At 52.5% G+C, this 16,469-nt stretch overlaps 7 protein-coding genes across 7 annotated transcripts; 4 read left to right on the top strand and 3 right to left on the bottom strand.

Annotated features, from left to right (window-relative positions):
- Positions 1–100: 100 nt before the first annotated feature.
- On the top strand, positions 101–2,097 carry P152DRAFT_421781 (Surp module). Its single transcript, XM_033677173.1, has 2 exons — positions 101–1,455; positions 1,523–2,097. Exons 1-2 carry the CDS (start codon positions 210–212, stop codon positions 1,837–1,839), a joined length of 1,563 nt encoding a protein of 520 aa, XP_033531762.1. The 5' UTR covers positions 101–209; the 3' UTR covers positions 1,840–2,097.
- P152DRAFT_440784 (uncharacterized protein) lies at positions 1,769–2,938 on the bottom strand. Its single transcript, XM_033677678.1, has 4 exons — positions 2,712–2,938; positions 2,557–2,608; positions 2,322–2,503; positions 1,769–2,268 (listed from the first exon to the last, which is right to left on the bottom strand). The coding sequence occupies exons 1-4, from the start codon at positions 2,868–2,870 to the stop codon at positions 2,218–2,220; spliced, it is 444 nt and encodes a 147-aa protein (XP_033531761.1). The 5' UTR covers positions 2,871–2,938; the 3' UTR covers positions 1,769–2,217.
- A 657-nt stretch (positions 2,939–3,595) lies between these two features.
- Positions 3,596–5,753, top strand: P152DRAFT_508957 (zf-DHHC-domain-containing protein; the record flags this gene model as incomplete). The annotated part of the gene is made up of 6 exons (XM_033682607.1): positions 3,596–3,651; positions 3,700–4,704; positions 4,752–4,860; positions 4,905–4,987; positions 5,072–5,649; positions 5,701–5,753. 6 exons carry the CDS (start codon positions 3,596–3,598, stop codon positions 5,751–5,753), a joined length of 1,884 nt encoding a protein of 627 aa, XP_033531760.1.
- A 481-nt stretch (positions 5,754–6,234) lies between these two features.
- On the bottom strand, positions 6,235–7,322 carry P152DRAFT_516260 (P-loop containing nucleoside triphosphate hydrolase protein; the record flags this gene model as incomplete). The annotated part of the gene is made up of 2 exons (XM_033682938.1): positions 6,979–7,322; positions 6,235–6,926 (listed from the first exon to the last, which is right to left on the bottom strand). Exons 1-2 carry the CDS (start codon positions 7,016–7,018, stop codon positions 6,235–6,237), a joined length of 732 nt encoding a protein of 243 aa, XP_033531759.1. The 5' UTR covers positions 7,019–7,322.
- A 289-nt stretch (positions 7,323–7,611) lies between these two features.
- Positions 7,612–9,844, top strand: P152DRAFT_475965 (uncharacterized protein; the record flags this gene model as incomplete). Its single annotated transcript, XM_033681459.1, has 4 exons — positions 7,612–7,619; positions 7,671–7,938; positions 7,997–8,080; positions 8,132–9,844. The coding sequence occupies 4 exons, from the start codon at positions 7,612–7,614 to the stop codon at positions 9,842–9,844; spliced, it is 2,073 nt and encodes a 690-aa protein (XP_033531758.1).
- Positions 9,845–12,753: 2,909 nt separating this feature from the next.
- On the bottom strand, positions 12,754–14,037 carry P152DRAFT_484189 (uncharacterized protein; the record flags this gene model as incomplete). Its single annotated transcript, XM_033681990.1, has 1 exon — positions 12,754–14,037. The coding sequence occupies one exon, from the start codon at positions 14,035–14,037 to the stop codon at positions 12,754–12,756; it is 1,284 nt and encodes a 427-aa protein (XP_033531757.1).
- Positions 14,038–14,687: 650 nt separating this feature from the next.
- Positions 14,688–15,698, top strand: P152DRAFT_440771 (uncharacterized protein; the record flags this gene model as incomplete). Its single annotated transcript, XM_033677677.1, has 2 exons — positions 14,688–15,061; positions 15,168–15,698. Exons 1-2 carry the CDS (start codon positions 14,780–14,782, stop codon positions 15,696–15,698), a joined length of 813 nt encoding a protein of 270 aa, XP_033531756.1. The 5' UTR covers positions 14,688–14,779.
- Between the last annotated feature and the right edge of the window lie 771 nt (positions 15,699–16,469).

The raw sequence follows: 16,469 nt of genomic DNA, 5'->3' as shown, positions 1-16,469 counted from the left end.
GTTCTTAGCTGAGGAGGTGTAGGGCTGGAAAGAAAAAGCGGGTCCTTCGATTCGATCATTCATTCATTCGATTCTGATACTAATAATGTCAATCTGCAACCCCATCAACCCCGAAATCGCGACAATCAACCTTCTAGAACACCTCCAACGAACACCACCTTATCACGAAGCGCTGTTAGTAACCAGGAATCCATCACAAACGCGTAACAATGGCGCCCGCCGCCGACACCTCGTTCGAGGAGGTGGTTAGCAAGCCTCCTCCAGGCGTCGTGTTGCCCCCCAAAGACATTCGCGCCATCGTCGAAAAGACCGCCGGCTACGTGGCCCGAAACGGCACCGTGTTCGAAGAGCGAATCCGCACCAAAGAACAGCAGAATCCCAAGTTCTCGTTCCTCAGCGAAAACGACGCTTACAACCCTTTCTATGCGTGGCGGCTCAGCGAGGTCAAGGAGGGCAGAGGCACGGCGGTGTCGGCTGGGCGCGTGGAGGAGGGTGGCGCGGTGAAGGCGCCGGAGAAACCGAAAGGGCCGGAACCGCCGCCGGACTTTCAGTTTAGTGCGCGGATGCCGAACATCAGCGCGCAGGATCTGGATGTGGTGAAGTTGACGGCGCTGTACGTTGCGAAGAACGGGAGAGGATGGATGACGCAGTTATCGCAGAAGGAGTCGGGGAACTATCAGTTTGACTTCTTGCGACCGCAGCACAGTCTGTATCAGTACTTCAGCCGGCTGGTGGATCAATATACGGAGTTATTGAATGGGGGAGTCGTGAATGGTGGCAAGGCGGAGAAAGGGCGAATACAGCAGCTTCAGGGCAACGTCACGGACCGGTATCGCGTCTTGGAGAAAGCGAGACGGCGAGCCGAATGGGTCAAATACCAAGAACAACAGCGCCAACAGAAAGAAGAAGCCGAAGAAGCCGACCGGTTCTCCTACGCGCAGATCGACTGGCACGACTTCGTTGTCGTCGAAACCGTCCTCTTCAACGAAACTGACGACCACACCGAGCTCCCTCCCCCCACCTCCCTTAACGACCTCCAATCCGCCTCCCTCGAACAAAAAGCCATGATGTCCCTCGCACCGCACACCATGCGCATCGAAGAAGCCATGCCTACCGACGACATGCAACAAGCCTACTTCACCCCCTCCCCCGCCGCCGCCACGCCCTTCCCCCCACCCCATATCCCCCAGCCGCCCATCTCGCCCCAACCAATGGGCCCCCCCATGCCGATGGCCGCCGCATCCCACGCGCCAAACGACCGCCTCCGCGAGCAGATGGCCGCCAACGAACGCGCGCAGCAAGCGCAGGCAGCCGCGAAGGGCGGTCCGGGGACGATGAAGATCCGGAGCGACTATGTGCCGCGTGCACAGGCGAAGCGACAGCAGCAGAATGGGTATCTTTGCCCGAATTGCAAGCAGGTGATCCCGGCGGAGGAATGGGAGAACCATATGAAGAGTAAGTTGTCCCCCCCTTTCAAGCACCATACCATATTATCTGAAGCAATGCTAACAACTTATCCCAGTCGAACTCCTCGACCCCAACTGGCGCGAACAAAAAGCCCTCTCCGACCAACGCCAAAGTACCACCAACCTCTCCACCGCCGAGGTCGCTAACAACCTCAAGCGCCTCGCGTCGCAGCGCTCCGACGTGTTCGATCCCATCACCGGGCAGGCCATTACGCCGGAGGAGGAGCAGCGGCGGAAGATGGCGAAGTTGCAGGCGGCGGAGCAGGTGCCGGTGCCCCCGGGGGCGGTGGGGGCGGTGGGAGGTGATGGGAGAGGTTTGCAGGGATTGAGTTTGGAGGAGCAGATTAGGCAGTTGCATCAGAGGTATCGGTAGGGGTTGATAAAGGAGGGCCTGGCGATGTAGGGATATGTTTATTGTCCGATATCGAATCCCTCGTTTCTGTACGAGTTGTATCATTACCATGGAGGGCTAAGCCGAGGAACGCCTCCTCCAGGATCAATCGGAGGCTATTGTAGGATTCTGGGACGTTGAGCTTCAAGCTGCCAGCAAAAATGAAGCAGCCGCACCTCGCTGTAGACGAGATACATACAATCTAGGCGAGATGAATCCAATCAAGCTGTCTATTCGATCCCCTAAACTAGCTCTGGTAATGACGGCATCATATATACACTCTGAAACCACAACCAGGCCCAATGATCCTATCGATACAATCCAACCACATCCTCCACGCTTTCCGTACACTTTCCACGCTCACCATTCGGAGATGTCCTTCCCGTACTTGTTATATTTATCGTGAAGTGACTAAAGATGTCATTAGTAGTCGCTCGTTAAATGGGGTTGGGTCCACCACAAACCTTCGGCAGCGTGACATTGGGAATGATCGACTCATTCACCGCAGACGGAGCATCACGAGCCCCCTTCGACGCATCGCCGCCGGGGTAGTACTGATATTTCCCATCAGTGCCCGTCTTCCACGGCTCGGATCCCTCCTTCTTCCCAACCGGCGACTCTGAGCTCCCGGACGTCAGGTTCGTCGCTACATCACCAAGTCAGCACCACCGCCATCTCCAAAGATGCGAATCATCGTACAGAAATACCACCCGGCAAGCCCACCCGCACCAACCATGACCGCGGCGAGGATCTACAACACCACGTTAGCCCTCTCTCTCACTTTCTTTCTCCCTCTCCGCGCCATTGATTCTCCTCAATTGCATCCACCACCCCTATCTCCAAGGATCACGTACATAAAGCTCCGGATCCAGCTTCGCCTCCTTCTTCATCGCCGTCTTGCTATGCTCCCGCTCGCTGGCAGCGGTGGCATCGCGGAGGGCGGTGGACGGGCGGAATGGGGCGCGGAGGCGGGGCGCGGCGCGGAAGGCGGCGCGGGGAATGATGGAGGACATGGTGGGAGGAGATGGAATTAGTAGAGAGTAATTGATTGAGAGGATGAGATGGAGAGGGAGGCGTGGTGGTGGGTGTGGTGGTGAATGTGGTCAATTGTTAGGTTTGTGGTCAGGTTTGAGGTCATGAATGTCACGCCAGCCAAGCGTTCATCAATTGAGCTCCAGGGAAGAATGCCAAGCTCGGCTCGGGAGTTTACGGCCTTATGGCCTTGGTGCCTTTATGCCTTGTGATAGACAAACAGGGGTGTGCAGCATGACTTCCCCTGAAGGCTACGATCGTCATGTGTCGCCCATCCAACTCCATCTTCAGTGCTTCTCTCATAACGCCATCTTGCCAGCCTCTTAGAGTGTTGAGTGACTCCAACTCTCCTTCACCGGCTCCAGCCTGTTACTTCACTTCTTTTCTTGGTTCCATATTAACATCTTAGTGATATTCTAACCTGCCCTTGCACCCATGCCTTGACCACCATATCCAAAGTTTAATTTCTCTTTGTATCATCTTCAGTTCTTACAATCCCTTCACCACAGCCAACGCCTTATCTGCACGATTCTGCGCACGACGGAACTTTATTGTCATAATTACTTCTTGTTGTGACGAGGTATACTATGCGTGGAGGACCTGTCGAACGAGACCCTGGACTTCAATATCTCGGCTTTATGATATAGGCAACAAGTCCGAAACCCTCCACAATCATTGTCAGTGTTAGGGTCTACCAACCAGCGCAATGGAAACCCAAGGCACCGGCGATGCGCCAGAACCCAGCATTACCTCCTCCAGAATGTCCGACACCCCATCCGAAGAGGCCGACGCACCCCTTCCCCCTTTGAGCAGCCACAGCAACCGACCTCCGCAATCGTCGCATAGAGTTCAAGGAACCACCGGACCCCCTGGAGACCCCGGTATCCCGCCATCGCGCCCGTCCTCCGCGACAACCGCACAATCATCCGTCCGCGGCGGAGCAAGCGCATGGTCCGCGGGCCCATCTCGACGCGGGAAAGCATATCACAGTGGACTTGGGGGAAGCGTTGCGGGAAGTACCGGCGCAGCCAGCACGGGAACACGGCCACCGACAAGCCATAGCAGGACGCATGTTCCAAGTCTGGCGTCTCATGCGTTTTTCCGACCCATGAGCTCGCAAAGACTACAGGCACAGCGGGGACAGCGCGCATCGACGACTTCTCACCCGGGGAGTGCAGATCAAATGAGTACGTCACCAACGGCCGGGTCCCACGCGAGCACCGGCTCCAATCCGACTTTGCGAGATGCGGCGGTGTCGGGAGCGATGGTTTCGCATACCCTGACCGACCTGCGGCCTCCACCGTCACGAGCATCGGATTTCACGGAAGCGGATGCATATATGGCTCAAACGACGGGGAACACATCGCCTACCGGAGCGGAAACGCTGCGGAGCCGAGGAGAGAGCATCGCTCCTCTGCAACGACCCGCACCGCAGAACTTGCACTTGGATACACAGAATCAATCGAACCAGGCCCCGCCTCAGAAAAGCCCGCGCAGCTTCCGATCAAGCTTCATCCTGCCTAGCAGAGGCAGTAGAAATCCTTCGAACTCGGGTCGCGGACATGAGAAGCTTCCTTCGGGGGGTTCTAGCCCTAGCGGACAGGACGATAGCCCTCGTTCGGACAAGATGAAGCGCGAAGCTCGAGCGCAAGAAATCAATCGCATGCAGAAAGACTTGGGGAAGAATTATGAGTACTTTACGGGGAACATGGTATTCTTCTGGGGTGGTCGATTCCAGAACACGCGAGAGAGGCCGGTCAACATTGCCACTGGCCTGTTCGTGATTATCCCCGGAGCGATCTTTTTCGGATTCTCGTAAGTTTGAAAGGCAGGCAACTCGATGAATGCTAACATGTCTACAGCGCGCCTTTCCTTTGGCTTCATGTTTCACCAGCGATACCCATTGTGTTTGCCTATCTGTACTTAATATGCATATCCTCTTTCCTTCACGCCTCCGTGACGGACCCCGGGGTAAGTTTACTGATTTCCATTGAAAACCAAGCTCACGAGTCTAGATCTTACCTCGAAACCTCCATCCATTCCCCCCCACACCCGCCGACCAAGATCTCCTAACCATCGGACCCGCCCTCACCGCCTGGTCCCTCGTCCTCTCCAATCCCCACCGCAAACCCTCCCTACTCTCCCGCCTCACCCACTCCCCCCCTTCCCAAACCGACCCCAGCCACCACACCGCCATGGAAGTCCCCACCAAGCACTGCAAAACCTGCACCATCTGGCGCCCCCCCCGCGCCCACCACTGCCGCTTCTGCGACTCCTGCGTCGAAACCCAAGACCACCATTGCGTCTGGCTTAACAACTGCGTCGGCCGCCGCAACTACCGCTACTTCTTCGCCTTCGTCGCATCTGCCTCCCTCCTCGGCGCTGCCCTCCTCGCCGCCTCTCTCGCCCACCTCCTCGTTGCCGCCCACCGCGCCAATCTATCTTTCGGCGCCACCGTCGCCGCCGCCGCCCCCGAGCGCGCCGCCCTCGCCTTGCTCGTCTACGCCGTCCTCGCCACGCCGTACCCTCTCAGCCTTTTCGGCTACCACGTCTTCCTCATGGCGCGCGGCGAGACCACCCGCGAATATCTCAACTCGCGGAAGTTCTCGAAGAAGGAACGGCATCGTCCGTTTGACCAGGGGAGTCTCTGGCGGAACTGGGTCGCGGTGCTGGTGCGCCCACGCGGCCCGACGTATTTGCGATTCAAGAAAGATTATGTCGAGGGTGATCAGCGGTTGGGGGTGCGGAAGGGGAAGGGGGGTGGGGTGAAAGCGGAGGGGGAGCGGGAGGGAGAGGGACGTGGGAGTGGAGGGAATGGGGTGGAGATGCAGGAGATGCAAGGACAGCAGAGAAGGGGTGGGTAGAGTAAGAGCTGGGAGGAGTGAAGGTCTGAATATCGTATCTAATACCCCTTTGTTTCTAATCCGATGACCTGGTGGTATGGTCTGTTTCTTCGACGCTGATAAGCTCCTTCCGAGCCGAATTGATACGTCGGCATCATCTTTGCGTTTCTCTTGACTGTGAATCGCCTTGGTCCCCCTTGAGATCTTGTTGCCGTGTTTCTTTTTCGATTTTCTTTTTTTGCCTCTTTCTACACGTCTGAACCTTCGATTCAAATAAAAACCGAGGCCTAGAAGCTCTATAGAATTGTGCTCTGGCCAAGCAAGGTGTAGAGCGTACGGGAAGAAATCGTATACTAAGAGTAGTAAACAAAGTCATACATGGTAAGGCTACTTTCTTAGTGCTTCGTTATCATGTCATTTGCTATCGTACTGAAGGTATCCATGTTTTCTTAGCATATAGGTCACTCTTTGATCCTGCCCCTGACAGCGGAATTTTATACCCCTATACACCCTGCGCTTCAGGTTTCCACAAATCGTCCTCGTTGCTCACGATCATCTCCTGAACCTCCAGTCGATTCTCGACAATCTCCTTTCCATTGACCAAATCATTATCCGTCGCCCGCCGATTCGCCTCCTCCTCATCCTTCGCAATCCCCGCCTTCAAATGCCTCGCTACCAGCCGCCGCCTCGCCACCTCAAAATCCACCTCCACAAACCACAGCTCATCCATCATCCCCGCCGCTTCCTTCCACGGCACCCTCGCCAAACTCAAATAATTCCCCTCAAACAAAATCACCCGCATATGCTTCGGTATCGGAATCTCGTCTGCCACCGGATCCTTCACCGCATGGTCGAATCCCGGCGCATACAGCGTCGTCGTCTCAGGACAGATCGGTTCGCGGAGCCGCCGCACGAGGTCCAGGAAGCTCATCCCGTCGAACGTGAACGCGGCGCCGCGACGGGCGTGTGCGGCAGCGGGATCGGGCATCTCGGAGAGCTGGGCGCGGGTGAGGTGGTAGCCGTCCATGGGGATGAAGCCGGCGGGGGGGAAGTCGGCGAGGCCCGGGGCGGAGGCGCGATGGATGGCATTGAGGTTGGATGAGACGCGGGAGGCGAGGGTGGTTTTGCCGGAGCCGGGGATGCCGGAGACGGCGATGAGGAGGCGGCGGGATTCGGGGAGAGTTTCGAGTTTGGCTGGAAGGTTGTTGGTTATTGGCGCTGTAGGGACTTTAATGGTGACAATTACCCCTGACTTTGGAAACCAGGCGTTCGACCTGTTCGTCCATGATTGAGAAATGAGGAATACGAGAAACGAGCGGTGGTTTAGAATTGGAGCATCAATGACTGTCAATATCAGAATCGTTTAGTAGCGCATGGTAGAAAGACATCTCCTCTGTAGCCGCGGAGCATTACGAAGCATCAGCGATTGGTGGAATCAGTGGAACTACAGTCGCGATGGTCGGTTCTGTACCTTCTACAGCATGACATCACTGACTTCTGGAGATCGGCCGAAGAGATATGCACGAGACCACTTAGAAATCGGTGATGGCGAACTTTGGATCTTGTCATACAACATTAAATCAAGCGGAGGTGAAGGATGATATCTACGATATTAAAACAAACATCTGAGACCGTAAAGTGTAAACAAATGCTGAGGCTGTAAGGCATCTAATTATCAGGCTACAATGGTTGCCTGCAGGTCAGGTGATTTGGCGTTTTGCCCCCACGGGGCCAAGACTTCTGTCGCGTCTTCCTCGCGCAACTCAACATCTCGCCTTCGAACTCGCCTCTTCACCCTCGAGTACCTGAGGTGAACTCCTACATCCTTCTCCATATTGATTCTGATCTTGAACAACTTGGAATGAACTAATCATTCAATATGCCAACGTAAGTCTTGGTTCCATATCATGTCGACGTACGACTAACGACCACATCCAGACACGAGGAACAGGCGCGTATTGCGCGGAATATACCCAACCCTTTCGAAGACAAAGTACCGCGTATCAATGAATATACCGCGAAGGAGATCGCGACTTTGCAATCTCGGCTAGACAAACAATTAGGCCCGGAATATATCTCCACGAGACCGGGAGCAGGAGGACAACGGCTACACTATGTGACTTCAGAGAAGCTGATCAACCTTGCCAATGAAGTGTTTGGCTTCAATGGCTGGTCAAGCTCAATTCAAAACTTTCAAGTTGACTTCGTAAGTTCGGTTTGACTGTATTCTACACGGAACTGCAGAGCGACTGACAGTGGCAAAGGTGGATCAACTCAAAGATTCCCGTATAAACATTGGATTATCAGCCGTTGTCCGAGTCACATTGAAAGATGGCACCTTTCATGAGGTAATTGAATCGAGATCACATTCCCATGATGATTGTAGCTAACATCTGTAGGATATCGGCTACGGCCAATGCGAGAATTCCAAAAGCAAATCACAAGCTTTCGAGAAGGCGAAGAAAGAAGCAGTGACAGATGCCATGAAGCGGTCCTTTCGGTCATTCGGCAACCTGCTCGGCAACTGCATCTACGACAAAGACTATCTCTCCCGTGTCAGCAAGTTAAAAGTCGTACCGGCAAAATGGTCGGAGGACAACCTATACCGACACGTGGATTATCGAAAGCCAGAGCCAAAACCTCAACCAATTGAGACAAATCCTCGCAATGGAACTGCTGAGACAGCCGCAAAGCCTGCATCCACAACAGTTCCTGAGCTTGATAGCTTCGGGTATTCCCTCGACGCGTTTGACGACTTCGATGAGTCAAACTTTGTCCCCGCCGGAGCCGTGATTTTAGAAGTTCAGCCGAAAGCAGAGCCCGAAAACAGGGCATCCAACGCGAACCAACCGCAACAGCATCAACAGCCGCCGCAACATACACAGGCCCAAGCTCAAGCTCAGCAGGGTCGACCCCAGCAGCCCCAACAGCAGCGGCCGGTTCAACCAAATCCTCCAGCACGAAATACACCTCCGGGACAACCCCCAGCCCATGGAGGACAACGAGTTCAATCGAATCATCCAAATCATCAAGCGCGAACAACCCCTCCGGGACAAGTTCCAGTCCAAGGAGGACAGCAGATTCATCTAAATCAGGCAAGAAGGCCTGACGCCAATCATGCCGGTTCTGTGCCTCCACAGCAGAGACCAGTTTCTACATCTGGACCCGGCGACGTTTCTACCGCAGCTCCTCAAAAGCAAACCCCTAGTCCTCCGGGCCAGTCGACTACCCCCGGGCAACAAGGCAAAGGGCACTCGGTCATACACAACGGCCAGACTTTCATCCTCCCACCTCCACCTCAGCAAAAGCCACTGCCCACAGCTGCTCAAGGACCCAACGCAAGCCGACAAGTTAGGAACGGGGGACCTGTCCATCACCCAAATCCTGTCCGACCTTCACAATCTGGAACCGGGGGCACTGGGTTGGCTGACGCACTTGCCCATCTGGCTGCAAACGCACCACAGCTGCCACAACAATCACAGCAAGGACAGCAGGGACAGCAGGGACAGCAGGGACAGCAGGGACAGCAGGGACAGCAGGGACAAAACGACCAGCCTCAGCTGGTTGGATTTGTGACTGGTCACGCGGCTGAGGCCGTGCAGCAGGCACTCAATTCCGCAGCACCCCTCCCTGCAGACATCCCCGCCTTCAACCCCAACGCCGAAAGCTCCTCTCTTCGCCGGTCCCACCTAGTCAACCATAGCGTCTCCCGACCGATACGAAGATCGGAGATCGGCGGTGCAAATACGAACACGAACGCGCCGAATCGAGTTGAGTCTCCAGGACCCGTCTCACGAAACCAGAGTCCTCGACCATTTCATCCGGTACATCCAAACGGCCAGCAACCTCACCCCTCCAATTTCGCCCAACCGGACACAAATCGACGCGTCGGAATGCCGCAGAACCGGAACAGCCCACTCGCGAATCGAAATTCCTACAAGCCCCCGACTTTTCAGCCAGGGGTGAAGCGGCCGGCGGAGGCGATGGGAGGAGCACCGAGACAGCCGTTGGCGGACGTGAGCAACGTGCAGACCGAGAAGGTTAGCGAGGGGCCGGCGCAGAAAAAGGTCAATATTGAAGGGGTTCAGGGGCAGGAGATGATGGACGTCTGAGAAGTGCGACGACTTCTCATGATTTTGGATACTAATCCCCGATGAGCATTTGATTTTCATGATGTAATGAGGTTATGGCTTACGAGGCAGCATAGCGCGGGGTTATCGTCTCAGGCTTTGTAACATATCAATATCATTCCATTATTATACATCCGGAAACATTCAAAGATCAATCTGCTATCTGATAGCCACACCGAATGGTTTCGTCGTCCTTCCAATATTGATCCTCCATACCGGCCTTCAGTTCCACTAAAGGAGACATCTCCCATACTTGCAATGGTATCATTTGCCAAGTGCGTGTATGCGGATGCCCCAAGTTCCTTCCAATATACCCAGTTTCGGCCACCTTTTACTCCTCTTCACCTCCATCCGAACCGGTCATCGGATGAGAAGTATCCACGATGCTCGTTGGTCCCTTCTTTCGGAAGGCGGTGTCTTGAGCGAGCTCGACGGTTCTCATCTCGCGCATCGATCGCTAAGGGTCCGTTCCAAGCCCAAGTTTTCCGTCATAGACTGAAGATTCTCCGCTAAAAATTTATCCGGCGTCCTCTCGTTGAATCCTTAGGTACATATTCTGCTCTTAAATTGTCTTGGTTTCCAACTCCGCTTCGACATAGCATTTCTTGTGCTTTTCGTATCCTGGAGGGGCCCTATATTATTTCTTCATGGAACATGTCGAACTGAATTGGCTGATTCTCTTGGGGAGAGTGGGAATTTGGAGACAGTGACTTGTTGGATATAGAAAAACAGCATCTCGTGGGATTTTAGAAGACAGCCGACGCTCCAAATTTGTACCGCTTGTTCTGCTCATGTGCGTGTTCGGATTGCGATGGAAAGGGGAGAGGCGAATTGCGGCGTCTCGGAGGCAGCCTCTTCTATGGCAAGACATGCATATCCCAGATCTAAAATTCCTCAGCAAGGTTGAGTATCTGAGTGGAATTCTATGAAGGCAAATTCAATTCTTGTTGTGAGGCAATTCGAACGACAGTCACGGATCTTCTTCGCCTTACTCTTTCTTCATGCATGTGGGCTTCATTGGTGCCGCACACTCCATAGCTTGTCAGTCAGTTAGTAGAAGCCACAAGCCGACGGAAACAGATTGGTTTTTTTCCAGGCACCAATCTCGCACCGCTTGCGGGACCATGTGAGTGTACGCGGCCAAAAGACCCTAAAATTAACTGCGCCAGAAAGCCTTGCGACAAGCCTCTCTCCAAGATTCCTTAGACGATCGCAAGGCTTTCAGTGAGAACGCAGTACCATACGTGTAGACTATCCATACACAACCCTGGTCCCGAATAGCCAGGGCAATAATATTTCTAGGCAATTTTACACCATAGTACGCGCTTCCATGCTACTAAAACAAAGTCTTGACCGGTTCCCTTTGAATGAACTACATCACGTAGTTAACTAACTAGCTGTAGAAGGGCCGCCGGTACTGGCGGCGGGTATGCCGTTTATAATTTTACTCCAGTATTTTTGAAGGTTAGATAAACCCTATTGGATCAATTCAACTTGGTATTCTTTGAAACAAAATTGCTCAGCATAATCTCCCTTCCATACCGTGAAACTTTCCATATGCGGAAAGACATATGGCGAAAGGTTTGACTTTGTGCTGGCGTCCTCTGCGAAGGGACTATATAGTCGATCCTCAGCATTTTTTCTCCCATCCGGCGCGAATCAGCCGCACCATAAATAAGACGGCTCCCGTTAAAGCAAAGACATTTTTCCTTGCTTTCGTGGTCTGGTCCCGCTGCACAAGGTCTCCAACGCCGAGAAAACGGGCGTCAGAATATGCTCGCTGCACTTGCACGATGAGAGCATTGGTGATGAATCTACCCAACCAAGCTAAATCCCCAAAAGGGACGCCCTCTAGGAATCTAGAAGAAGGGTATATATAGCAAGGTTCGACAATTGGTGCGTGCTTGAGCAGCCTGGGAGGCCCCGTCGAAGACGGCTTAAGACGCGACCTAAGCGAAAGTGCATTCACAGCTGTATATTTGAATTGGTACCCATCTCTGCGCTATAATCCTGCTCAAAGAATATTTATAAAATATGGCGGTTAGATCTGCCAATATTGTGGTTATATAAAATAATTCGCACTGAATCGACTGATCAATACCTGGGCAAATTATAGTTCGGGTGAATAACATGAAACACAATCACCACATTGACGGATATAGGAGGTAGAGCGAGCCGGTCTTATTTATAGAGCTAGCCCGGGGAAATTTTCATAGTCGATATCCATACTGTTCGGGAAAGAAAGACGAGTGGTCTGTTTAACTCGAACCTCACGGAAACAGTACATCACCATCTTAAGTGCGAGTTATGGAGTACACAGAGAGCAACCATGATAGTCAAAGCCGGAAGACGACACGGTGACCTAGTACACCTCCTAGGGGCATACACCTCGCAAGAGAAGGACGGACCTATTGACCAATGGAAACCAGACCGAGAGGTCGCGAAGGAGACCAACAGATTGAACACACAACGATAGATCCAGATAATATGCTGGGATGTCGTCAATCGCAAAGCAACGCTGCGTCGCAAGCAAGAACAGAGTTCCCAATGGTAGATAACCTAGACGGCCCTCATCATCGACCATCTCGGCCACATGGATTGGAACAGAGAGGATACAGGAACAGACCACGAACAGGACGCTTCATACAATGTAGACTAGTCAGCTAGTTCCCGACGTGGACCGACTGAGGTTGGCCCGAACGGGTTCACGAATCAATCATGAATCAATCAATCGATCCTTCATAAGTGGATCGATATTATGGCAAATCTCTGTAACCTACATCTTATGTTACGTAACCCTAATCGATACTAGCTCTTTAGCTACGGAAATATGGCATGTCCGGCCACCGAGTTGTCGTCCATCTTCGGCGATATAAGAGACTTTGACACCATCACCCTAGGCCCAAGACCTCATCCACCCTCGTAGCCACCTCTATGCTCCGCCGCAGTATGCTCTGCTGCTCCCCCGTCAGACGCCTTACTTCAGCACCAACCATGCAGCTCATCTCCTGCTTCGTAGCGCCCTTCTCCCAGGTCCCGTTGACCATCCAAAACTTCGGCACCGCGTACTCCTGCGGCTCCGCGAGCTTGTTCTTGAGCAAGCCGCCATTGTACCAGATCAAATTTTCGTCTCCGTCCAGATGCGCAATCACGAAGCTGCAAACCTGGTCTTCGGCATCGCCGTCCTCGTTGGTGGGCGCCCACCCCACCATGGATCCATAGTGGGCTTCGAACTCGTAGCCCGATCCAGCAAGTTCAAAGCCAAGCCACCATGATTCCTTATCACCGTACGTAATCTTGTATGTGACCTCTTCACGTACGTCGTAGGTGTTCTGCCACGCGATATGGAGCAGCCCCACGAGGACTTCTGGTCGGGCCTTATCTACGACGACGACCCCCGAGTCGCATTCCTCTGCGTAGTCCTTGGTCCAGACAAGAGACTTAGACATAGCCGGTGATGGTTTCTTGATTTGGTCTTCCCACCAGTCGTGTCTGTCACGGAAGGCGTGCTGCCAAAGCAGTCGATCGTGGAATAAATAGGCACCGTTTTCGATATATGGGCGCTGTCCGAAGAGAGTTTCTGGTGTTTGTAGAAATACGACGTCAGCATCCAGGAGAATTACCTGTTCGAATCGAGACGCCAGCGCGGCAAACGGTTTGATGGCCCAGCCCCCTTTTTCGAGGCGCAGCGTCGAGTCGTCAAAGATGGTTAAGACATCTAAGAACTCGATGTCCTTTGTACCATCAAGCGCTGAGATGGTGTCGCGGTTGTTCTTCGACAGATCGCTCTCACCAGCATAGACAATTTGGATCGGAAGGTGGCATCCAAAAATCTGCCTCAACGAGACGACCAAGTGACTGGCGTAGCGGACGGATTCATCTCCTCCACCCACAGGAATGACGATTCCCCGAGAACCCTTCTCGAAAGAACTCCTCAGACGGGCCAAGGGCGGCAATTTGCTGTTGGTTTGTCTCGGAGAGCCCTTCAAGAATGGGAAGAGAGCTGTAGCCGCAGTCTCTACTGCCGCTAGAATGGCCTTTCTCTCGTTAGAGTTCTGATCTAGATCATCTGCTTTCGAGAGCCACTGGCTGAGTTGTCTCGACCGCTGGCCAACCTCCCAGAACTGGTTTTTGTAGGGGGGGTGGATAATATCGACTGAGTATTTCTCTGCCATCTGTGTGATGTGTCTATATGGGTCCAAGGATGCTTCGTCAAAGTCTTTGTCTTTGACGAGTCGGCTTGGCCCTTCCCAGCAAAATAGAGTAAGGAGTGCGAGTGATAGAAATGATAGAATGCAGCACCGTATGAGGCTCCGGCGAGGTGCTCCGAAAACTGTTCCAGCCTGTTGGACTAGGTATTGAAACATCACTGACTGGGCCAATACGGCTGAAGATGATTGAAGAAGGCTCAAGTATCCCTATCGAGCAAGAATACAAGATCACGAACACAAAAATCAAAGCCAATGTTCCTCAAAAGAATGCTATGGACACATCCACCAAAGAGTATACCTGGAAAGCAAGGGACAATATAAGGGGTGCTGCGTAATGTAACCCTTTCGGGAACACAAACCAAATGCGGGACAAGTGTCCAATGGCTTCAGCTCTTCGCAATGGCGCTTACACCTTTGCTGCCAAGGTGACACAATAAATTCAATTCGTAATTGGTTACTCCGTATCGTCAGCAGAAGTGATGGTTGTGCAAGTGTCCGAAGACCCCTGCGATATGTACGCCTCGACTGGTCATGCTCAGGTTTCACTCACTCTTTTCAGTTGATAAACTCGGTGGCGCCGCAGTCTGGGCATTAGCTCAGCTCATTCTCGTCCAGGCCCCCTTTTCTAAATCTAGTTGAAGAAAGTTCCCCTATGAATGATATATTGATTGAATAACAACACTGAGGTTGATGCTTTTGACTTGAAATGCGGTCGACCTGGATTCCGGCGTTCGTGTTGGCGGCCGCTATACAAGGTGTTCGCGGCGCTGGTCGCATAACTTGCTACGGGTTCGATGGAAATCCTCGTGGAAACAACACGAGATGCCCCGGATCGAATGCTTGCTGCGGTATAGAAGCCGACTGTCTGTCTAATCGACTATGCCACAACCCTGGCGACGGGCCGGGAATTCTTGTGAGAGGACCATGTAGGGTTGATCCATACGACTCGGGAACCTGTGCGCAGATTTGTCTCTATAGTGAGTCCACTGTGAAGTACTCTGGAGCCTGGAGTCGTCCTCTATAGAAGAGAATTGGAACTCTATGACTGCAAAGAACGGATGAAAGCATACACAGGGTCTGCAGCTAACAACTAGTTCAAAGATGAAACAACTGGCTTTTTTCCACGTGTGCATATATGCGATAACGGCTCTCTCTGCTGTGAAAACCGTCCGCGCTGTTGTAACGATGGTGCTGGCATCTTTCTCGACAATCAGGGAAGCATTGCCGATAGAGCCCCAAGCACGACCTTCACATACGGCCCTGAGCGAACGGCAGCCACATTCCAAACTGCTAGTGAGAGCACTACCACTTCATCCCAGGCAACGACCTCGGTCGTGTCGTCGACGTCGTTATCATCGAGAACACCGATTCCATCAGGCCCTTCGCCCTACAATCCTAATGACAGTAACAATAGCCGTGGCGATGACGATGATAGGAATCTGGGACTTATCGTTGGCCTAAGTGTTAGCATTCCCCTGGTTTGCATCATTGCAATCTGCTTCGCGGTATATTCGTTCTGGTGGAGGAAACGAACTCCTAGCCAACCAGCCACGCAGCAACATCCGGTAGACTGTCCGGTAAAGCAGGAACGTCCGATAGACTTTCCGGTAGAGCTAGCGGGGTGAATACAGAGAGGCGTTATATCCCGTTCGCTGCATATTACGGTATATTCTCCGCTTATGATTGAAGATGATGTTTTGCGGATCAGAAGTTATTACTTAGTCGTCACGCAAGAATCCTTTGCTCACATAGATAGTCAGAAGGGCTTGACAAACATTATCTGATCCCGATCATTCTTTCTCAAGTAGTTTCTGAAGAATAATGAAGGGATGTGAATTTGGATGGGTATGCTCTGGAAGCATACCATAGTTAACTAACGTAATCCACCAGCGAGCCAGCCAAACCACCGAGTCGGACAGGCCAAATCTCACCAAAATCGGGATATTTCATAGCCCTGTATCTCAACCACAGCATTGTAATAAAGTCCAAAGATTGATAGTTAGATAAACTTTAAGTTAGCAGTCATTTTAAGCCTCTACTTAAATTCATAGAGCTCTGGCTATTGCAGTTGAATATATACCTAGATCCTAGGTGCTAAAATCTACTGAGACCAAGGTATATATACAACTACAATAGCCAGAGTTCTATGAATTTAAGTAGAGGCTTAAAACGAATAATAAAGTTTATCTATCAATCTTTGGACTTTATTACAATGCTGTGGTTGAGATACGGGGCTATGAAATATCCCGATTTTGGTGAGATTTGGCCTGTCCGACTCGGTGGTTTGGCCGGCTCGCTGGTGGATTACGTTAGTCAAAAATGGCGTTAAATTAAAAATGTACATGGAATGTATCATGGAAATGTGCGGTTCAGTCGCTGCAGTCGACCGGAAAATG

This window comes from Eremomyces bilateralis, assembly GCF_010015585.1.
Source record: "Eremomyces bilateralis CBS 781.70 unplaced genomic scaffold P152scaffold_20, whole genome shotgun sequence".
Lineage (NCBI taxonomy): Eukaryota > Fungi > Ascomycota > Dothideomycetes > Eremomycetales > Eremomycetaceae > Eremomyces > Eremomyces bilateralis.
The sequence above is the reverse complement of the archived record's forward strand: the minus strand, read 5'-3'. Positions and strand labels throughout refer to the sequence as shown.